This window comes from Stomoxys calcitrans, chromosome 3, assembly GCF_963082655.1.
Source record: "Stomoxys calcitrans chromosome 3, idStoCalc2.1, whole genome shotgun sequence".
NCBI lineage: Eukaryota > Metazoa > Arthropoda > Insecta > Diptera > Muscidae > Stomoxys > Stomoxys calcitrans.
In genome coordinates, this window is record NC_081554.1 from 19834770 (window position 1) to 19860072 (window position 25303).

The 25303-nt window shown below is 38.2% G+C and overlaps 1 protein-coding gene across 1 annotated transcript in view; it reads right to left on the reverse strand.

Moving 5' to 3' along the window:
• The window catches only part of LOC106081720 (villin-like protein quail), a 75323-nt gene extending 53552 nt beyond the window's left edge, over positions 1–21771 (reverse strand). Inside the window, exon 1 of the mRNA XM_013243888.2 lies at positions 21639–21771. Within this exon, the coding sequence (XP_013099342.2) occupies positions 21639–21677 (39 nt within the window). The 5' untranslated portion in view covers positions 21678–21771. The remainder of the gene's footprint in view (positions 1–21638) is intronic.
• Positions 21772–25303: the final 3532 nt, after the last annotated feature.

Here is a 25303-nt window from a genome sequence, read left to right on the forward strand (position 1 = left end):
CGGCAATGAATGGTTTGCTCTCTAATGATGAAGCAACAAAACAAACGTTTTGCCTTGCTAATATGAAACAACTTGATTTTTGGAGAAATGTTAGATAAACTTTGGTATTTGTTTTCGTATTGGCATATGTTTCATATTTTCCGTTTGACAGTCGCTTAACGTGCCTCCTCCAGTACTTCCTTGTTTGCAGAGCAGTAGTATAATTGAAAGGGAATTTCAATTTATCATGTTTCACTGACACATGGTATATTTAACTTTCGTTTTCATTAAGCTTTAGATAGTTTTCATTTAGATAGTGTGGTCTTTAATTTAGGTCTTTACAAATTTTGAAAAACGGGATATGATCTTCCGGTATTAGCTTAGAAGGCGGTTGCCCAAAGGTTGGAAAGGATCAAACGGGGGAAGTTGGTGACTATAGTTAACTTTAGGCAACGTCATAAGCGGGCACCCAAACCCTTTTGGGCTATGATGATATCCTGATTAAAGTCATTTGGTTGTCAATAAAAGTTATTTATTGAAGTTCATGCTGTTGCACACGGATATCGCTACAACTTTTATCCTACACCGGCTTGGTTTTTTCCATTTGCAAAACTCTGAACTCCGTCCCTTTGCGAACCCCAAGACTTAGATCATTAAGAATTCTCGGTGCTTTCATTTCACCGCTTTCATTTTCCACAGACGGTCGGACACACGGGAAGACGGGCGGACACACGAACGGACTTAGCTTCATGTCGAGACGATCAAGAATATATTGGGTAGCCCAAAAAGTAATTGCGGATTTTTCATATAGTCGGCGTTGACAAATTTTTTCACAGCTTGTGACTCTGTAATTGCATTCTTTCTTCTGGCAGTTATCAGCTGTTACTTTTAGCTTGCTTTAGAAAAAAAGTGTAAAAAAAGTATATTTGATTAAAGTACATTCTAAGTTTTATTAAAAATGCATTTACTTTCTTTTAAAAAATCCGCAATTAATTTTTGGGCAACCCAATATATACCTTAAAGGGCCGCAGATCAATGTTTCGAGGTGTTTCAAACGGAATGACTAGATTGGTGTTAGTGGTGGGTATAAAAATTACAAATTTGCGTCTCGACATTTGATTTTTAATTGTTCCTTAACCACTGATTACAGTTGCATATTATGGATAGAAAAGGAGTGGCTAGACTGTCTTGTCGCTGATTTTAGAGAGAACAATAATTTGAAGAGGCTACGTCTTAACAAGAATTGGCGTGATAAATATTTAATTGGACAAATTACAAAAGTTAAAAAGAAATGAAAAGAAACAAGTAAAAAGGCGTTAGGTTCAGCCGGGCCGAACTTTAGATACCAACCACCTCGAGTCCCAAATTTCGGCGAAATTGGACAATAAATGCACCTTTTATGTGCCCAAAACCTTAAATCAAGAGATCGGTCTATATGGCAGCTATCTCCAAATATGGACCGATCTGGGCCAAATTGAAGAAGGATGTCGAAGGGCCTAACACAATTCAATGTTCCAAATTTCAGTAAAATCGGGTAATAAATGTTGCTTTTATGGGCCAAAGACTCTAAACCGGCGGATCGGTCTAATTGAAGAAGAATGTCGAAGGGCCTATCATAACGAACTGTCCTAAATTTCAACAAAATACGATAATAAATGCGCCTTTTATGGGCCAAAGACCTTAAATCGAGAGATCGGTCTATATGGCAGCTATAACCAAATCTGGACCGATCTGGGCCAAATTGAAGAAGGATGTTGAAGGGCCTAACACAACTCAATGTCCCAAATTTCAGATATAGTCCGGTATAGCCCATCTTCGAAGTTAACCTGCTTATGGACAAAAAAAGAACCGGTGCAAAGTTTCAGCTCAATATCTCTATTTTTAAAGACTGTAGCATGATTTCAACAGAAGGACATGGCTAGATCGTCATAGATTTTTACGACGATCAAGAATATATATACTTTATAGGGTCGGAAATAGATATTTTGATGTGTTGCAAACGGAATGAAAAAATTAATATACCCCCATCCCTCAGCGGTGGGTATAAAAATTAAAAAGAAATGAAAAGAAAAAAAACAGGTATAAGTATAGAATATTGAAACAATTAAAAGAGTGCTAAGTTCGGCCGGTCCGAATCTTATATACCTTCTACCATGGCACCATGGATCGCATTTGTCAAATTCTTTGTCCGATATCTCTTTATAGGGAAACAAATGATAATGGATAAGAATTGCTATGTTATTGGAGCTATACCAAGTTATAAGCCGCTTGGGGCCGTAATTGATTTGGCTCTTGGAAACCAAAGTGGGAGTCATTGTGCTAAACTTCAACAAAATCGGATTAGAATTGCGCCCTCTATAGGCTCAAGAAGTATAATCGGGAGATCGGTTTACATGAGAGCTTTATCAGGTTATAGACTGATTTAGACAATACTTGGCGCATTTATTGAAAGTCATTTCTCAGCATTTTTGCAAAATTTCAGCCAAATCGGATAAGAATTGCGCCCTCTAGAAGCTCAAGAAGTCTAATCGGGAGATTTTGAGGTTTGCATGAGAGCTACATCAGGTTATGAACTGATTTAGACAATACTTGGCGCATTTATTGGAAGTCATTCCTCAGCGTTATGTGCAAAATTTCGGCCAAATCGGATAAGAATTGCGCCCTCTAGAAGCTCAAGAGATCAAGACCCAAGATCGGTTTATATAGAAGCTATATCAGGTTATGAACCGACTTAACCCATACTTAGCACAGTTGTTGGAAGTGATAGCAAAACATTAATTGCAAAATTTTCAGCCAAATCGAATAAGAATTGCGCCCCTCAGAGGCTTAAGAAGTAGAGACCCAAGATCGGTTTATATGGCAGCTATAGCAAAACATGGACCGATTTGGTCCATTTACAATCCCTACCGACCTACACTAATAAGATATATTTGTGCAAAATTTTAAGAGCCTAGCTTTACTCTTTCCAATGTTAGCGTGCTTTCGACAGACGGATGGACGGACATGGCTAGATCGACTAAAATGTCTTGAAGATCAAGAATAAATATACTTTATGGGGTCTTAGACGCATATTTCGAGGCGTTACAAACAGAATGACGAAATTAGTATACCCCCATGCTATGGTAAGTATAAAAAAATTTGGTTCCTCTGGGCCTCGCCGAAAATTCATGAACCCAAGACGTTTATTCAGTAAGTTGCTTAGTCTATATTGCAGCTATACCCAAATATGATCCGATCTTGGTCTCGAGAAGTCCAATATAACGGACTGTTCCAAATTTCAGCTATAATGGGTAATAAATGAGTTTTTTATAATTCCAAGATATTAAGTTGGGAGATTCATCTATATCCAAATATGGCCCGATTTGTACCATGTTTCACGGAAATAGTACAGAAAATGAGCCTTTGTAAGCCTAAAATCTGAATTCGGGATATAAGTCTATATGGTTGCTATATGTAAATATGGTGACATCGAGAGGGCTTTAACAATGTGTGGACCGACACACTGATCCAATCCTTAGATTGGACCCTATGCCGAAATGCCGAAAGGCCGAAAAGGTCTTGCATATGGCATATGACTGGGCTAGACCCAGATATCTCAATGTTAACCCAAAGAAGACTGAAATATGCCTGTTCACGAGGAAGACGAAGGTGAGCCAATTTAATGCACCACGTTTCTTCAATAAGACGATTTCGATATCTGACAAGGTCAAATACTTAGGTGTGATCTTGGACAGGAAACTGTTTTGGAAGTGCCACATTCAGGAGCGTACTGAGAAGGCCCACAGATGTTGGGCACTATGTATGCGAGCCGTATGCTTGAAATGGGGCCAGAATCCGAGGATAGTCCAGTGGCTCTACAGGAGCGTCATTAGACCAATACTTACTTATGCCTCAGTAGTTTCGTGGACTGCTATGGAGAAAAAGGACTATACAACAGGTTCAGAGAACATGTTGTCTTAGCATAGGTGGAGCGATGAGGACCACGCACACTAGAGCACTGGAGACTATCTAGATATCCGACCCATTGACATACAGATTAAGTGTGAGGCAGCCACTGCGGCTATGAGACTTAAGGCGATGGGAGAATGGATTGAGGATGGGAGCAACTCATACCATCACGGTATAATCGAGGCGACGATAGGAAACCTGAAAGTAAGGGAAGAGCTTTCCCATTGGATACCTCAGATGAACCTCGAGTGCGAGGCACTGCTGCCAGAGGCATCCTCTCTTGGATAGACGGAACCCTAGTATTGCCATCTAGAAGATCATATTACACGGATGGATCAAAGCTAGAGGACAAAGTGGGCTTGGGGGTCAACTGAGAACCCAGGGACTGAGATCTGTTTTAGACTGTCTGACTGTCTGTTTTAGACGCACTGAGAGGTCGAGTGCGAACATCTTTACGGACAGTTAAATGACCATAAGGGCAATAACAACCCGGATGGTAAAGTCACGAACAGTCTGGCAGGGTAAGAAGGAAATTAACGTCTACTCTGAGGATGGCAAAATCCGCAACGTTTGGGTGTAAGGGCAGACGATTTGGCGGTGAAAGCCAGAAGACTGCCGTCGATAAAACCTTTCGGGTCGACACAGTCCGAGTAAAGGGAGTGGGCGGCGAGTGCGTATGCAACATTGTGAAACAGCGAAACGGTCGGTAGGACGGATCCAGATCGTGAGAAGGCTATTAATGAAAGGAAGTAAGAAGGAGGTCAGTATAGTTATTGGTATCATAACGGAACACATAGTACTACGAGCTCACTCATGCAAAATCAGTGCGACAAGTGATACCATTTGTAGGGCATGCCGGGAAGATGATAAGACGTTGGAGCATTTCCTATGTCATTGGCACTTAGATGGGGACATAATATCTGACATAAATGAACTAAGGAGCGTGGTATGCAAAACAATTAGGGATTTACTAACAGCACCAGCATCCACACCCTAATTGACCTTTCGGGATTACGAAAACGCCTGGAAACGGTCATTCTTCTCCTCGTTAACAGAAAGATTTTGATTTTTCGTTTGTTTCTCTTTCGAGATGATTCGAAGATTCTTTGCAATGGGAATTATGGGACGCGTTTCATCTTTGGTTAAAAGATTTTTCAACCATACTAGGTGTGGAGGCTTCAGTAGCGCTTGTAACTATTGACATTGTCCCCTTATTTACTATCAATGGTCTGGTTATCGCGGGTCCCGTGTAGGTATAGGAAAGTAACAAGCAATGAAGAAGTAGACGTAAAAACTTAGAATTAACCCTGTCAGTTCCAACGGCATTGAATGTACACTTTACAAAATAATTTAGATACTTCATATGTACCTCGGAACTCAAAATTACCCTCATTAGAGGATATCATGGCTCAGCCGCCTTTAACGGGTGTTAAAGAGCTGAGAGCTCATTGTACACAATTGAGATGAGGTATGAACCAAAATTGGTCTTTCTCAAGTTAAAGCCACTTAGAATTGTACTTTGTATCCCTCATTCCTTGAGTAACACCTTCTTCTGTCAACACTACTACGTCCCATATGTTCAATTGCATTAATCTCAATAACAAGTTTTGGTCTTTTGGTTTATAATAATTTAAATCAACGCCATGCATGTACCCTCTTTCATTTACCACTCTCTTTGCATGTTTTTCACGGTTCATTTCTTAAGTCAACCCCTTGATAATGTGGTTTACTCCTAAGTCAATATCAGTAAAATGGCATTTATCCATCGTAAGCCTAAGGTGAGGATAATTGAATGTTATTTGATGGAGATCAAACAACCACCATCAATTGAAGTTCAAGACTCCATTTCATTTGGTTTTTGTAATCCGAATAAGCAGCAATAAAAATCAAATGACGACACCACAATGCGATGGTTAAGAAAATGTGAAAATGAATGAATTTCATTCAAAGTGGCTTTCAGTTTTCTTGTTGGTTAAAGTCTGTCCATCTATTTGGCCTCAAATCTTTGTCTGCGCTTTGGTTTTAATGAGGACTTTATGTGTGTGCGATTTTTTTCCTCTGCGGTTAGTGAAAATGTGTAATTTTTCTGTTAACATCTTAAAGTTGAAAATCATAGTTGTGATTTGGAATAAATCATAGTGAAATAAGTTGTAAAAAAAGCTACAACCAAAGCGTTTCTTGTGTATGGCCAAACAAAGCTGGCTAATGAATGAACTATTCTGTCCGCTAAAACGTCTTCATAGCAAACAAAGTGTTTGCGCATGCGCACCAGAAATTTTCTATTTAAACTGTGGATCAATGTGGTTCTTTCAGCGTAAGTGAGAAGCCAGCCTTGATGAAGCCATGGGATATGATGGGACTCTATTTAAACAGAAAGTAACCACCAACCACAATCTTCATCACTCTTCACTCTCTATTCTAGCCACAGAGACAGAGGCCAACACATATTTTATTACAATTATGGCTAAAATGGATACAAGATATGTGGTTTGGCTTACTTCTTTGTGGAAAAATATGATTTTTTTTATTCCTTTGTTGCATTTATCAAAGTCATGTTATTTGCCCCATTACATGCAATTAACAATTGGTTTTTATTGAAAAACAAAAAAAAAATATTTTTTATGATAAAAATCTAAGACGATCTAGCCATGTCCGTCCATCTGTCCGTCTCTCTGTTGAAATCACGCTACAGTCTTTAAAAATAGAGATATTGAGCTGAAACTTTGCTCAGGTTCAATTTTTTGTCCATAATCATGTTAAGTTCGAAAATGGGCTATATCGGACTATATCGTTATATAGCCCCCATATAGACCGATCCGGCGATTTAGGGTCTTAGGCCCATAAAAGTCACATTAACTATCCGATTTTGCTGAAATTTGGGACAGTGAGTTGTGTGAGGCCAGTCGACATCCTTTTTATAACCACCACCGAAGGATGGGGGTATAATCATTTTGTCATTCCGTTTGCAACACATCGAAATATCCATTTCCGACCCTATAAAGTATATATATTCTTGATCAGCGTAAAAATCTAAGACGATCTAGACATGTCCGTCCGTCTGTCTGTTGAAATCACGCTACAGTATTTAAAAATAGAGATTTGAGCTGAAACTTTCCACAGATTCTTTTTTTTGTCCATAAGCAGGTGTCCATAAGCAGTTTGAAGATGGGCTATATCGAACTATATCTTGATATAGCCCCCATATAGACCGATCCACCGATTTAGGGTCTTAGGCTCATAAAAGTCACATTTATTATCCGATTTTGCTGAAATTTGGGACAGTGAGTTTTGTTGGGCCCTTCGACATTCTTCGTCAATTTGGCTCAGATCGGTCGAGATTTGGATATAGCTGCCATATAGACCGATCCTCCGATTTAGGGTCTTTGGCCCATAAAAGTCACATTTATTATCCGATTTTGCTGAAATTTAGGACAGTGAGTTGTGTTAGGCCCTTCGACATCCTTCGTTAATTTGATTCAGATTGGTCCAGATTTGGATATAGCTGCCATATAGACCGATCTCTCGATTTAAGGTTTTGGGGCCATAAAAGGCGCATTTATTGTTCGATGTCGCCGAAATTTGGGACAGTGATTAACTTAACTCACTAACCCCTCGACACACTTCTGCAATATGGCACAAATCGGTACAGATTTGGATATAGTTCCCATATAGACCGATCCTCCGATTCAGGGTCTAAGGCCCATAAAAGCCACATTTATTAACCGATTTTGCTGAAATTTAGGACAGCGAGTTGTGTTAGGCCCTTCGACATCCTTCGTTAATTTGATTCAGATTGGTCTAGATTTGGATATAGCTGCCATATAGACCGATCTCTCGATTTAAGGTTTTGGGGCCATAAAAGGCGCATTTATTGTCCGATGTCGCCGAAATTTGGGACAGTGAGTTGTGTTCGACATTTTTCTGCAACTTGGCCTAAATCGGTCCAGATTTGGATATAGCTGCCATATAGACCGATCTTTCGATTTAAGGTTTTGGACCCATAAAAGGCGCATTTATTGTCCGATGACGCCGAAATTTGGGACAGTGAGTTGCGTTAGGCCTTCGAAATTCTTCTTCAATTGGCTGAGATCGGTCCACATTTAGATATAGATGCCCAAAAAGTAATTGCGGATTTTTCGTATAGTCGGCGTTGACAAATTTTTTCAACGGCTTGTGACTCTGTAATTGCATTCTTTCTTCTGTCAGTTATCTGCTGTTACTTTTAGCTTGCTTTAAAAAAAAAGTGCGCGAAATTTTGTTTACATTTGTTTGTTTGGCGTCAATTTTAATATGGAGCCCACAAAGGAGCATTTTCGTCATATTTTACTTTATTATTTCCGTAAAGGAAAAAAAGCGGAGCAGGTTGCTAAAAAGTTACGAGATGTGTATGGTGATAAAGCCTTAAAAGGAAGACAGTGTCAAAATTGGTTTCGCAAATTCCGTTCTGGAGATTTTTCACTTAAAGAAATTCATTTAACAAACCGAATCAACGCTTGTGATATGCACCTTAAACGCAATAAATTCGATCCGTTTTTAAAACGAATCATAACTGGAGATGAAAAATGGATTGTTTACAACAACGTTAGTCGAAAACGATCATGGTCCAAGCATGGTGAACCAGCTCAAACCACTTCAAAGGCTGATATCCACCAAAAGAAGGTTATGCTGTCTGTTTGGTGGGATTGGAAGGGTGTGGTATATTTTGAGCTGCTTCCAAGGAACCAAACGAATAATTCGGATGTTTACTGTCAACAATTGGACAAATTGAATACAGCCATCAAGGAGAAGCGACCAGAATTGGTCAATCGTAAAGGTGTCATATTCCACCAGGACAACGATAGATCGCACACATCTTTGGTCACTCGCCAAAAACTGAGTGAGCTTGGCTGGGAACTTTTGATGCATCCACCATATAGCCCTGACCTTGCACCATCAGATTACCATTTATTTCGATCTTTTGCAGAACTCCTTAAATGGTAAAACTTTCGGCAATGATGAGGCTATAAAATCGCACTTGGTTCAGTTTTTTGCAGATAAAGGCCAGAAGTTCTATGAGCGTGGAGTACTAAATTTGCCAGGAAGATGGCAAAAGGTTATCGAACAAAATGGCAATTATATATTTGATTAAAGTTCATTCTAAGTTTTATTAAAAATGCATTTACTTTCTTTTAAAAAATTCTCAATTACTTTTTGGGCAACCATAGACCGATCTCTCGATTTAAAATATTGGTTCCGCAAAAGGCACATTTTTGATCCGATTTCCCTGAAATTTGACATAGTGACTTTTGTTAGGCTTTTCGACATTCGTATCGTATATAGTTCAGATCGGTCTATATTTGGATATGGCTACCGAAAAGATCAATATTTTGTTCTTCAAAATTGAACAATGACTTATACTAATTAGACCACTCAATATCCGTGTCAAATTTGGTCCAAATCGGATCATATTTCGATATAGCTGCTGTGGGAGCATAAATTATGCATTTTTCACCGGATTATAACGAAATGTGGTTTACATATATACCCGAGGTGGTGAGTATCCAAAGTTCGGCCTGGCCGAACTTAACGCCTTATTACTTGTTATAGCTGATTTCGCAGGAAAAAATATAAAAAATTAACCCATGGTTTATGGGATATTCTTCAAGACTCTAATTTACTGTATCATATGATACATATATCTATTTATGGGAATGATATGATTTAAAAGAACATGATTAGTACTTAACCTTGCATATTCATATACAATGACATACAATTCTTATTTCTGTTTTTGACATTACTAAGTATTTGTATACTTGTTCTTAAAAAAATCAATAAGGTCGTTTAGATAACAATACAATCTAATTAAATTTGAAAACTGATTTGAGAAAACATTTAAACATAGATTCTTAGCAAATAAATATTTTCATTTTTCTCTACAGGAAGTCGAGCTCTTAAGTAATCTGAATAAGGGTACCTTTATTCTTAAATTCTTTATTTTTCAAGATTACAGAGCATTTGTGTAGATGTGTTGAATAATTTTGAAATCTCCAATTTGGTATAATCAATTTCCTGTTATTGTAAGTAAACATTTCCTAATGACATTTTCAGATTCTGTAGTTGCTATACACTGCCGCAGTATAATGAGCATGTGATGTAAAGCACAAAATTTCCCTATGAAAACTCGCAAAGGTGGTTTTATCTATTCGAGATGAAAACAAATATCAATTGCAATTCCAATTTTCAAACATTTTGTGACATGCATCCAATCATCGCTTATCAACACACAAAGTAATACAAGTGAGTGGGTTTATTTTGAATTTCCTACCATGGCTACATTCGGGGTAAACAGAAATTAATTAGAATGAATGATGATAACGTAAGCAGAGAATAAAGGTATGAGGTTACTATTTCACCCTTGGTATCAACTAAACATGGTAAAGTTGAAATGGTTTCAGATTCCAGCAACATAAACAACATTTCAAATATCGTAATTACTCAAAAAGAAAAGTTTAATCGTACTTTTTTATGCCATGCTAATGTAGCTTTTCTTGGAACCAAACATCATCATCATCACTGTAGCTACTGAACACATGAATTTAAAATAGATTTAGTTTTCAATGCCAGACGTGATTATTCTTCAATTTCTACTCATTTTTTTACGTTGGCTTTCTTTTTTCTTTCTGTTTCATCTCTCCCATCCCGGAAGTACTAACCAACAACTGACCATTTTCGTATGAATTAAATCGTATAATTTTCTCCCCAAAAAAACTATGGGTAATTAAATGATAAATTTTAGTTTTTGCTTACTTTTTGTAAAGAAAGAAAGTTCTCGAGTATCTTTGGATAGGTATTAAAAGTATTTGGTACAATGATGTCTTGATGTGAAAGGTTATGTGAGAAAACAATGAAGAACTTCCGGAAGATTTCACTGCAGTGGGTGATTTAAAAGTATATGCTCTTAACTTGATTTTCATAGAAGACATCATAAAATTGTTTTTATAGTCACCACCATAGGATGGGAAATACACTGGTCACACCATTTCGTTTGTAACACCTCCAAATATTTGTCTGCTGCTGCATAAGGAATGTCCGTCCGTTTAACAAAAGGTTTTGACACTTTCCGAAAGCAAAAAGTGGAAAGGCCCCATGACCATTGAGAATGTCTAAATGTGCCAACTAAACATCTTACAAATAGAAGACATTGTAATCAAAGAATGAATGTAAACAAGTAAAAAGGCGTTAAGTTCGGCCGGGCAGAACTTTGGATACCCACCACTTTGGGTATATATGTAAACCACCTTTCGTCAAAATCCGGTGAAAAATGCAAACCTTATTCAATCAATCGGTTCAATTGTGTAACCGATATGAACACGGATGTCGAAAAGCCTAACATAAGTCACTGTGTCCAATTTCAGTTAAATCGGATTGTAAATGCGCTTTTTATGGGGCCAAGACTTTAAATCGAGATATCGGTCTATATGGCAGCTATATCCAAATCTGAACCGATCTAAGCCAAATTGAAGAAAAATGTCGAAGGGCCCAACACAACTCAATGTCCCAAATTTCGGCTACATCGGGCAATAAATGAGCCTTTTATGGCCCCAAAACCTTAAATCAAGAGATCGGTCTCTATGGCAGCTGTATTCAAATCTGGACCTATCTTGGCAAAATTGAAGAAGAATGTCGAAGGGCCTAATATAACTCACTGTCCCAAATTTCGGCGAAATCGGACAATAAATGCGCCTTTTATGGGCCCAAAACCATACATCGAGAGATCGGTCTAAATGGCAGCTATATCCAAATGTGGACCCATCTGGGCCAAATTGAAGAAGGATGTCGAAGGGCCTAATACAACTCACTGTCCCAAATTTTGGCTAAATCGGACAATAAATGCGCTTTTATGGGCGCAAGACCTTAAATCGAGAGATCGGTCTATATGGCAGTTATATCCAAATCTGGACCCATCTGGGCCAAATTGAAGAAGGATGTCGAATGGCCTAATACAACTCACTGACCCAACTTTTGGCAAAATCGGACAACAAATGCGCCTTTTATGGGCGCAAAACCTTAAATCGAGAGATCGGCTATATGGCAGTTATATCCAAATCTGAACCCATCTGGGCCAAATTGAAGAAGGATGTCGAAGGGCATAATACAACTCACTGTCCCAACTTTTGTATTGCAGAAGTATGTGGAGGGGCTTAACTTAACTCATTGTCCCAAATTTCGGCTACATTGGACAATAAATGCGCCTTTTATGGGCCCAAAACCTTAAACCCAGAGATCGGTCTATATGGCAGCTATATCCAAAATCTGGACCGATCTAGGCAAAATTGAAGAAAGACGTCGAGTGGCCTAACACAATTAACTGTCCCAAATTTCAGCAAAATCGGATAATAAATGCGGCCTAAAACCTTAAATCGGCGGATCGTTCTATATTGGGGCTATATCATGATATAGTCCGATATAGCCCATCTTCGAATTTAACCAGCTAATGGACAAAAAAAATCTGTTCAAAGTTTCAGCTCAATATCTCTATTTTTTAAAGACTGTAGCGTGATTTCAACAGACAGAAAGACGGACAGGTAGACGGACGGACATGGCTAGATCGTTTTAGATTTTTATGCTGATTAAGAACTTTATAGGGTGGGAAATGGATATTTCGATGTGTTCCACCTTCGGTGGTGGGTATAACAATAGAGCTATGCAGGTGATGATCAACAAGTAAGAGCGTGCTAAGTTCGGCCGGGGCGAATCTTATATACCCTCCACCATAGATCGCATTTGTCGAGTTTTATGCGCGGTATCTCTTTTAAGGCAAACAAGGAATATTGAATAAGAATTGTTATGCTATTGGGGCTATATCAAGTTATAGTCCGATTCGGACCACAAATGAATGCTGTAGTCATTGTGTAATGTTATGTAATGTTTCAGTTCATTCGGATAAGATTTGCGGCTTGTAGGGGTTCAAGAAGCGAAATCGGGAGATCGGTTTATATGGGAGCTGTATCAAGCTATTGATCGATTCAGACCATATTGGACACGCATGTTGAAAGTCATGAGAGAAACCGTTGTACAAAATTTCTGCCAAATCGAATGAGAATTGCACCCTCTAGAGACTCAAGAAGTCTAAATCCCAGATCGGTTTATATGGCACCTATATCAGGTTATGTACCGATTTGCGCCATACTTAGCACAGTCATTGGAAGTCATAACAAAACAACTCATGCAAAATTTCAGCCAAATCGGATGAGAATAGCGCGCTCTATTGGCTCAAGGAGCCAAGATCCAAGACCGGTTTATATGACAGCTATACCAGACTATGAACCGATTTGAATCATACTTAACACAATTGTTGAAAGTGATACCAAAACACTACGTGCAAAATTTCAGTAAAATCGGACGAGAATTGCGCCCTCTAGAGGCTCAAGAAGTCAAGACCCAAGATCGGTTTATATGACAGCTATATCAAAACATGGACCGATTTATATCATACTGAGCGCAGATGTTGGAAGCGATACCAAAACACCACGTGCAAAATTTCAGTAAAATCAAATAAGAATTGCGCCCTCTAGAAGCTTAAGAAGTCAAGACCCAATGGCAGCTATTATATGTCAGCTATATAAAAACATGGACCGATTTGGCCTATTTACAATCCCAACCGACCTACACTAAAAGAAAGTATTTGTGCAAAATTTCAAGCGGCTAGCTTTACTCCTTCGAAAGTAAGCGTGCTTTCGACAGACAGACGGAAGGACGGACGGACAGACGGACGGACGGACAGACGGACGGGTGGACATGGCTAGATCGACTTCAAATGACATGACGATCAATAATATATATACTTTATGTGATCTCAGACACAGAATGACAAAATTAGTATACCCCCATCCTATGGTGGAGGGTATAAAAATGGACAATATCGGGCTCTAGGTTTTGTGTAGCCTACATATAGACTGATTTTCCGATAACATTTCGTTGGTATTAATGTTATATTTGGATAAAGCCGCCATATTTACCGTTTTGCCAATTCTTTCGCCCAGTAAAGACACATTTACTGCCAGAAATTTGGCACAGTGAGTTGTGTTAGGTCCCTCGATATTCTTACCAAGTATGGTTCATAAATGGCGAATTTTAATCGGATCCAAAAGAAATATAGATATTATGTATATCCGTGGAGACCACTGTGGCGCGGAGGTTACCATGTCCGCCTATGACGCCGAACGGCTGGGTTCAAAGCCCGGCGTGAACATGTGAAAGATTTTCAGCGGTGGTTTTCCCTTTACTAATCCTGCCATGTTTAAACTTCTCTACCAATTGGTGTTGCTAAACGGTACGCCGTTCGGACTTGACATAAAAAGGAGGCCCCTTATGTTCAGCTTAAACTTTAATCGCACTCATTGATATGAGAGAAATATCCCCTGTTCCTTAATGAAAATTTTCAAAATACAGACCAGACTTAATGCCTTATGACTTGTTTAGATTTCGCGTACCTTAAAATTTTCAATGAAAAAATTTTAAGTGTGAAAATGTTTCTTAACCACAAGCCATTATATGTCTATAAAATTATGAACATTGAATCAACCAACCATCTAACCCCAAAAAAAAAGAAATTTCGAAAAAACACCTAAAGATTTGAAAATAATGGGAGAACCACGATAAGAAAAAAACCCCAAACCCTAGCTAAATAAGGAAGTGGCTGGAAATGTTTGCATTTTAGGCTGCTGCTGTTAAAACTACCATTCTGTGAGAGATTCAAGAGTTAATTGAGGTCATTGGGTTGCGCAGAAGCTTAAGAAGTGACCACTAGATGTTGGTTAATGTGTCTTCATAATGAGCCTTTGATTGCTTTTACAACTTCTTTGGCTGCTGCTGTCTACTAATGTGAATATCAAACAAAAACTACAACAACGACTTAAAATATTAATGGCCGCCTCTTGCTTTTGGATTTATTTGCCTGGCAGCTACATCCCAATTCAGTAATAGGCGGGTCAGATTTCAGCTTCCACTGTTGAATGTTTATATTTTCTTTTTATGATGACTAAAACTAAATCAACATGATGACTTTGAAATGAAAGCTTTTTGTTTATGCTGGCTACGGGGCGTTTGTTTAAAATGTTTTTAGAATGGGATTAAGTTAAAATTAAAGAAAATGTTTACATTTGTTTTAGAAAATTTTTGTTTTTAGATTATTTTCTTAAAAATCCTATATTGATGAGATTTATAGAAAATCAAACCGATGGCTTTGATGCAGGCACATCCTCCTGCAGAGACAAAGAAGGAAATCTGGTAACTGACACAGATAACATGCTGAGGATATGGAAAGAACATTTTACCTAACTGCTAATGTCCGACGTTGAAGGCGAAGAGTATACCGCAGAACCAATCCCTGATGATGGAATAGAATGTTTACCTCCTACTCAAAATGAGGTCCAGGTAGCAATGACCCGACTAAGAAACAACAAGGCAGCAGGAGCCGACAGGTTACCCGCTGAACTATTGAAGACCGTAGCCGACATGCTGATAAAGCGTATGCATCAGCTTATCTGCGCAATCTGGCTAGAAGAACGCATACCCGATGATTGGAACCTCAGCATACTATGTCCCGTACACAAGAAAGGAGACAAGACGGAAAGTGCCAACAACAGAGGAATAAGTCTCCTCCCCATCGCATACAAGATACTCTTGAGCGTACTGTGTGAAAGATTAAAACTTAAAGTCAATGAGATAATTGGGCCCTATCAATGCGGCTTTAGACCTGGTAAATCCACCCTGGACCAGATATTCACACTGCGCCAAATCCTGGAAAAGGCCCGAGAAGGACAAATCAACACCTACCATCTCTTTGTTGTCTTCAAAGCCGCCTTCGAAACTCCTTTACATTCAAAGGTATTTCAAACCATGTCTGAGTTTGGTACCCCTGCAAAATTAATAAGACTCTGCAGGATGACACTTGGTGATACGCGTTCCTCAGTAAGAATAGGAAAGAATCTTTCCGAACCATTTATTACCAAATGTGGTTTCAGACAAGGAGACAGCCTATCGTGTGATCTCTTTAATATCCTGTTGGATAAGATTATACGAAATGCAGATGTGAATAGATATGGCACACTAATTACAAGAGATCACATGCTACTCGCCTATGCCGACGATATCGATATCGATGAAAGAATCGAAAGAGAGTCAGTGAAAATGGGTCTGGCAGTAAATGGAGATAAGACGAAATGAATGGTTTCAACTCCCAAAAAGCCTTGCACAACCGAGCAGATAAAGAAAATGGAGAAAGTTGGGAACCACAACTTTGAGACAGTCAGTTGCTTTATCTACCTCGGCACCGCCGTAACCAAAACGAATGACACCAGATTTGAGATTAAGCAAAGATGCAACTTTCGACTAAGTAGGCAGTTTAGAAATAAGGCCACCTCTCGACAGACGAAGATTACACTGATACTAACCGTGCTGTTATATGGTTCTGAAGCATGGGTACTTGTGGAAGCAGATGAGGCAGTGCTTGGAGTATTTGAGAGAAAGATTCTTCGTAAAATATATGGACCAGTTTGCGTTAATGGAGAATATAGGCGACGTATGAACCACGAGCTGTATGACAATAGCATAGCATAGTTACACGTATCAAAATACAACGGCTGCGTTGGCTAGATCATGTTGTCAGAATGGATGAAGAAGCTCCAGCAAAGAAGTCTTTGAAGGCAAACACGGTGGTACACGCAAACCGGGAAGATCAAAAGCCAGATGAAAAAATCAAGTGGTGGGAGACACCTCCAAACTTGGTGTCAAAGATTTTAGAATGAGCGCAGAAGATCGAGGCGCTTGAAACGCTATTCTAGTGGAACAAATATTCAATCATAGCCAAGTGAAGTAAGTAAGAAGACGCATTTCTTATATGTTGTGGCAAAAATTTTTCACATTGAGGTCTCTTATGAATTTCAACATACGTCCCAAGTAAGGGGTGAATCGGTCTATTACCTGATGTACCCCCCATATAAACCGATCTTTCGTTTGAAATTCTTGAGCCCCTAGAGGTCGCAATTCATATCCGATTTGGCCTCCAACATCCAAACCATGTATGTTCCGAGTCGGTTCATTCTGCTATAGTTCCAAAATCACGGCAATTCTTATCCGTTATCCTTTGTTTGCCTCAAAAAAGATGTCGGACAAAGAACTTGACAAATGACATAAGATTCCCGCCGAACTTAGCACACTATCAATTATTTTTTTTTTGAAAATTTTGTTTTTTCATAATCAATTTTTATGGATTGTTAAACAAATCCAATTTTGGCAACATTTTCAACAAAAATTCAACTGGGAAAATGTTTTTGTTGGCATCTAGACCTAGATGGCATTCATTTAAGCCCTCACCATTTTTGAATACAAATGTGACCTAGTGATGATTTATTACTACTTTTTGGGTTTTACATGCATAACCCTTGTATTTATGATTGCATCGTTTTTAACGCCTGCCAGTTTAAGCTCCTAGCAATACAGCTACTGTTTAAATTATGGGGCAACTATCTCATACATTTTTGTGAAGAAGTTTCCAATCTGTTGAAATATCGTGGGAAGTATTTTGAATATATTTCGAGAAAGCTAAGGCATTTACATTATCATAGTCCAATATAATTAACATTTTCCAAACATTTTTCTTCCTCCTACAAACTTAAACCATCTTCAACCTCCTCCAAAATGTAAAATTTCCTTATTATTTTCTTTAAACCCATTAGAGATTACAGCATTCAATCATCCGTTCATTTAGCCATCACACGCTGCTAATTATGGCAAATTTCAGCAGCACCTCAAGTTCATTTACTCGCAACTTAGCATTCACATTCGTTGTGGACTTTTCGATTTTTTTTTTTCAAATTGGCCATTAACGCTTGAATTGCGGCTGCTACTCCAACACTCACCGATTCACTAACAGACTCTGAAACTCTAAATCTCCCATAAACAGTTCAATGAAACTGCACAACGTTGGACAGACTATGCGTTTGCATGATGATCCACATTTACAACAAAAAAAAAAAAAAACATTTATATAGTTGAAATGGTTTTTCTTTTTATGCAAATTATACTTAATAATCTAGCCATTGAATAGAGCGGAAGTTTTCGAAATTTTTTGGTTTTTTTGCATAAATTAACATTTCAAATGTCTAAATTTTTAACGGACATTTTCAATGAACGAAATTGTTGTCTCCCATTACGTTGGCTGTTAATGGTCTTTGTAAATTCAATGGGAAAGCCACTCATGCATGCAAAAATAAAAAAAAAAACGAAAGAAAATTTCAAAATCGTTGAAAACAAAAAGTAAAGGTAATTTTCAGATTTAAGTCGAAGGAGGAAAAAGTTCGAAAAATTTACATTATATCGGTATTGCCAAAAATTTTATGAATTTAAGTCAAAGTAAAGGGTGATTTTTTTGAGGTTAGGATTTTCATGCATTAGTATTTGACAGATCACGTGGGATTTCAGACATGGTGTCAAAGAGAAAGATGCTCAGTATGCTTTGACATTTCATCATGAATAGACTTACTAACGAGCAACGCTTGCAAATCATTGAATTTTATTACCAAAATCAGTGTTCGGTTCGAAATGTGTTCAAATTTTGACAAATTTTGTTCAGCGATGAGGCTCATTTCTGGTTGAATGGCTACGTAAATAAGCAAAATTGCCGCATTTGGAGTGAAGAGCAACCAGAAGCCGTTCAAGAACTGCCCATGCATCCCGAAAAATGCACTGTTTGGTGTGGTTTGTACGCTGGTGGAATCATTGGACCGTATTTTTTCAAAGATGCTGTTGGACGCAACGTTACGGTGAATGAACACATTTCGAACCGAACACTGATTTTGGTAATAAAATTCAATGATTTGCAAGCGTTGCTCGTTAGTAAGTCTTTTCATGATGAAATGTCAAAGCATACTGAGCATCTTTCTCTTTGACACCATGTCTGAAATCCCACGTGATCTGTCAAATACTAATGCATGAAAATCCTAACCTCAAAAAAATCACCCTTTATATCTGAAATTTAATGCAAATTTGTCCATATTCCATTAAGGAACAGAGAACCAATCAGTGCTTTCAATTTCAATGTTTTAGGCCATGGTATCTCCTTTATATAGCCCAGTCCGTCCGGCGTGACTTTGGGCGACACTTCTTTGTAGATAAGTTTTATATATTCAAATAACTCAAAAATTTTACCAGCTTTAGTAAGGGGGGCATTAAGGACGTTTAGAGTTATTATTAAAATCTGTTAAAATCAAACAGCTGATTGAGCAAATCAGCTGTTTTTATACCCTCCACCATAGGACGGGGGTATACTACAATATTGGGTTGCCCAAAAAGTAATTGCGGATTTTTCATATAGTCGGCGTTGACAAATTTTTTCACAGCTTGTGACTCTATATACTAAAATATAATTTCTCTCTCTATATACTACAATATAATTTCGTCATTCTGTTTTGTAGCTACTCGAAATATTCGTCAGAGACCTCATAATGTATATATATCCTTGATCGTCGTGACATTTTATGTCGATCTAGCCATGTCCGTCCGTCAGTCTGTCCGTCCGTCTGTCTGTCGAAAACACGCGAACTTTCGAAGGAGTAAAGCTAGCCGCTTGAAATTTTGCACAAATACTTCTTATTAGTGTAGGTCGGTTGGCATTGTAAATGGGCCATATCGGTTCATGTTTTGATATAGCTGCCATATAAACCGATCTTGGGTCTTGACTTCTTGAGCCTCAAGAGGGCTCAATTCTTATCCAATTGGAATGAAATTTTTCACGACGTGTTTTCTTATGGTAACCAATAACTGTGCCAAGTATGGTTCAAATCGGTCCATAACCTGATAAAGCTGCCATATAAACCGATCTTGGGTCTTGACTTCTTGAGCCTCTAGAGGGCGCAATTCGTATCTGATTGGAATGAAATTTTGCACGACGTGTTTCGCTATGACTTCCAACAACTGTGCCAAGTTAGGTTCAAATCGGTCCATAACTTGACATAGCTGCCACATAAACCGATCTTGGGTCCTGACTTCTTGAGACTCTAGAGGGCGCAATTCTTATCCGATTGGAATGAAATTTTGCACGACGTGTTTCGCTATGACTTCCAACAACTGTGCCAAGTTAGAGCTTCTATGGGCTTCAGACCCTTAAACAACATATCAGTCTATATGACAGCTATATCTAAATATCGTCGGATGTTTAAAATAGCTCGTACTGATGGCGGGAGGCTTAAAACAACTCACATTTCAGTGAAATCGGGCAATAATTAAAGCTTTTATGGGCATCAGACCCTTAATCGGCAGATTGGTCTATATGGCAGCTATATCTAAATATGGTCCGATCTGAATCATATTTAAGTCACATGTTGGGAGGGCTAAAACTACTCACTGTCTCAAATTTCAGCGAAATCGGGTAATAAATAAAGCTTTTATGGGCTTTAGACCCTTTATCGGCAAATCGGTCTATATGGCAGCTATATGTTAATACAGCCCGATTTTTAGGATATTTGAATCGGATGTTGGGAGGCCTAAAACAACTCACTCTTTCAAATTTCAGTGAAATCGGCAAATAAATAAAGCTCTTATGGGCTTCAGACCCTTTATCGGCAGATCGGTCTAAATGGCAGCTATATCTAAATATAGTCCGATCTGAACCATATTTGGGCCAAATGTAGGGAGGCCTAAAATTACCCCCTTTTTAAAATTTCAGCGAAATCGGAAAAAATAAAGGTTTTATGGGCTTCAGACCCCTTATAGGTAGGTCGGTCTACATACCAGCTATGTTCAAATATGGCCTGTTCAAGAACTTAACCAGCGTGCATTAAAAAAAGACGTATCTGTGCCAAATTGCAGCTCAATATCTCAATTTTTGAAGGCTGTAGAGTGATTGCAACAAACTGACGGACAGACGCACGGACATCGTCAAATCGTCTTAGAGTTTTACGACGATCCGAAAGATATATACTTTGCAGGGTCGGAAATTGATATTTCCATGTGTTGCAAACGGAATTACTAAATGAATATACCACTAATCCTATGGTGGTGGATATAAAAATAGCATAACAATTTTTTTCAGCAGATGTTTGTACTTAAAACAGCAGATAATGTTTGCTGATTTAGCTGACCGAAATGTTTTCCCATTTACAGCAGCCAAAAACTGCTGTTTAAAAATATGCTTAAGTAAATACAAAATATGGAAAACAATTAGGGATTTTGTAAGCAGCACAGAATTCCTGATATAAATTTTCTTTATCGAGGTATTTAGAGCGCAAAACAAGGCGACTACTGGCTTAGGTGTATGTCCATAGTGGCATGGGGCGGAATAACACCCTCTTTTCAACCTAACCTAAATACAATTAGAGAATATTTTGTCCCCTAAAATATAAAGGAAAGGAGATTTCAAAGACCCATACGTCTACATACATTTCGACAAATCTCTAGAAATACCATGGAAGCCGGTTCTACGTGCCGGATTTACTCGATGGATTCCTTCATCAGCTAAAGGCTGCCACTTCAGTGCACAACATACTGCTACGACAACAACAAATCCATAGGGCACCCCGGAATCCACAAAATTTTATGTAGCTTTGATTTTAGTTTATTTGACAAATTTCCTTTACAGAACTGTCAAATAAATTTCGAAGATCGTAGCTATCTTATCCATATCCCAACTTTAATAACTCATTTTCAATAATCTTTAATGTTTGACTTACCTTTTGTATAAAATTGTACTGCAAAGTTTTTGTGGCCATTTTTTCGGGATTCCCTTTTGCGTATGGGGCAAATTTGTATCTTGGCGCAAGTAGTGTTAATCAAATTATTAAATATCTATAACACAATTTTTGTTTATAAACACTAATTGTTTTTTTAGTTTAGATTTTATTATCTTCACTTCTGGTTATTGTTTTAGAGCTGCAGAGCATCACATAAAGAAACTTGAAAATGTCAAATAGTACCGTTACAACACACACTTCAAGGGGGAGACAAGAACAATAATAAATCAATCTGAGAGTACACAAACTCTCAGTTGGAGAGTTTGACATATAACTCACACTGCCTCCACAAACTGCAGATTTGTGTTTTTGTTTGTCTTAAAAATTTTCTAAATTCAAATGCCAAATGTTATAAAAATAGCTGGGTAGGTAGTATTCTTTCGAACTAAACTTCTTGCTTCAATTTTAAAAATTTGAACTTGTTCTTTTTTGCACTTCTTACACTACACCTCTTACATTGGTGTACAATGTATGATGGGGTTCTTTAATTTGTTAGTTGTTTTGTTTTTGTATTGCCGGACACTCTGCCACTTGTTGAACTTTTTCTTTTGTTTAGATTTTTGTTAGTTTTCTCGTTTTACCCTCTAACGCTAATTAAACATTGTTGTTGTTTTTTGTTGTTGGCTACTTAGTTTTGGCCTCTTTTTGTCGCTGTAGTATGACCGCTTTGTTTCGATCGGTATTCAAAACTGAAACGTCCAAAACAAAGTTTGATCAGAGTTCAACTCTACATAAACTGCTAGCAGTGGACGACGGCGACACAACACACAACAGACGCCGCAAAAAACACTCTCACACAAACTCACAATAAAAAAAAACAATGACCAAAAGAAAATAATAAACAAATGGGAATGGTGTGGTATGATGTTAGGTCGTATACTGCTTACCCTACTTTGGTGGCGGAGAAAAGGCTATCGCATGCTGTTGTATTATCACTGAGCAATGTTCAGTGAGCATTGCTCTCTTAACAAAGGGAGAAATGTCAAAACTAAATGTTAGCCCTCACATAACGGTTGATTGATCAAGATCTCTGCTGAAATAGGATGAACATTTTAAAATTTCAATATAGTAAAAAGGGAGGAAAGGGAAGATAAAAAACAATAGCTGTGTTTTATATTAGCACTATACAGGGTATAGCGCGATGAAAAGTTCATCGATATGTTATCGTATCCAGAATAACGTTCGACTTATATTTTATCCAGAACATCTGACTTGCCCAGGATAGGACTAAAATGAAACACGGCAATCATAAGCAACATATATACATATGTACATATGTATTACTACACTGACACAATCGCAATACAATTAAATTTGTCATATACCATGATCAATTTAAAATACCCATATGCTGCGGTAGCTTGAATTGCTCCCATGAATGGTGAATGGCAATACTATTAATGTCAACTGAGCGTTATACATTGTTTTTAGTTTGACTGTTTTGTTTCGTGTCACTTTTAAGATTGTTGTGGGGTTAGTTTTTCTCACTTTTATCTAAAGGGTGATTTTTTTGAGGTTAGGATTTTCATGCATTAGTATTTGACAGATCACGTGGGATTTCAGACATGGTGTCAAAGAGAAAGATGCTCAGTATGCTTTGACATTTCATCATGAATAGACTTACTAACGAGCAACGCTTGCAAATCATTGAATTTTATTACCAAAATCAGTGTTCGGTTCGAAATGTGTTCATTCACCGTAACGTTGCGTCCAACAGCATCTTTGAAAAAATACGGTCCAATGATTCCACCAGCGTACAAACCACACCAAACAGTGCATTTTTCGGGATGCATGGGCAGTTCTTGAACGGCTTCTGGTTGCTCTTCACTCCAAATGCGGCAATTTTGCTTATTTACGTAGCCATTCAACCAGAAATGAGCCTCATCGCTGAACAAAATTTGTCAAAATTTGAACACATTTCGAACCGAACACTGATTTTGGTAATAAAATTCAATGATTTGCAAGCGTTGCTCGTTAGTAAGTCTATTCATGATGAAATGTCAAAGCATACTGAGCATCTTTCTCTTTGACACCATGTCTGAAATCCCACGTGATCTGTCAAATACTAATGCATGAAAATCCTAACCTCAAAAAAATCACCCTTTAATTGTTGTGAAATGAATGACTAACAATATTTAAATTTTGTTGTTACCATAATCCTTTAAAAATGTTGGGAGTTGAAGGTAAATATTTAAAAATTAAAGCTTAAATTTATGCATCTCATTTGTTTTTATAATTTAAATAAATAGCCATTCCCAAAATTTTCACGATGACTTTCTATGAGATAATAGATTTTAAAACAAACCGGCAATATATATTAGTTTGGCAAAATAGTATTCTGAAACCATAGAGCAAAGATCGGCCGGGCCGAATCTTGGGAACCCACCACCATGGGTAGGTTCCCAAGATTCAAAATAAATTTAGTTGAAGGGCATAATTTTATTCTACATACCAAACTTCTGTCAAACCAGCAATAAATAAAGCTTCTAGGAACCGAACCGGTTTACATGGTTGCTATGTCTGGTTATAGACTGATTTTGACCGTACTTGGGACAGTTGTTGCAAGTCAAATACTTCGAGGTGTCATAAGCGGAATGACTAGATTTGTATACCCCCATCCTATGGTGCTGGGTATAATAAGACGTAATACTCAAGTTTTTAAAGCATTTTTGACATTTTGCGGCTAAAATCAACATTTTGCTGAAAACAGCAAAAAAAATTTTGCTATTTTAGCAAAAACGTCTATTCCGTAGAAAGAAAAAGAAAATGGAAAGACATGAGTGTGAGCGAATTGAGATGTACAGGAGTCAGAATGAGGTCCGGAAATTCTACCAAAGAATTAAACATCAAACCGATGGCTTTGGTGCAGGCACATCCTCCTGCAGAGACAAAGAAGGAAATCTGGTAACTGACACAGATAACATGCTGAGGATATGGAAAGAACATTTTACCCAACTGCTAGTGTCCGATGTTGGCGGCGAAGAGGATACCGCAGAACCAATCCCTGATGATGGTATGGAATGTTTACCTCCTACTCAAAATGAGGTCCAAGTAGCAGTGACCCGACTAAAGAACATCAAGCCAGCAGGAGCCGACGGGATACCCGCTGAACTATTTAAGACCGGAGGCGACACGCTGATAAAGCGTATGCATCAGCTTATTTGTGCAATCTGGCTAGAAGAACGCATACCCGATGATCGGAACCTCAGCATACTATGTCTCGTACACAAGAAACGAGACAAGACGGAATGTGCCAACTACAGAGGAATAAGTCTCCTTCCCATCGCATACAAGATACTCTCGAGCGTATTGTGTGAAAGATTGAAACTTAAAGTCAATGAGATAATTGGGCCCTATCAATGCGGCTTTAGATCTGGTAAATCCAGCCTAGACCAGATATTAACACTGCGCCAAATCCTGGAAAAGACCCGAGAAGGACAAATCAACACCTACCATCTCTTCGTTGACTACAAAGCCGCCTTTGATACTCCTTTACGTTCAAAGGTATTTCAAGTCATGTCCGAGTTTGGTATCCCTGCAAAATTAATAAGACTCTGCAGGACGACGCTTGCTGATACGCGTTCCTCAGTTAGAATCGGAAAGTA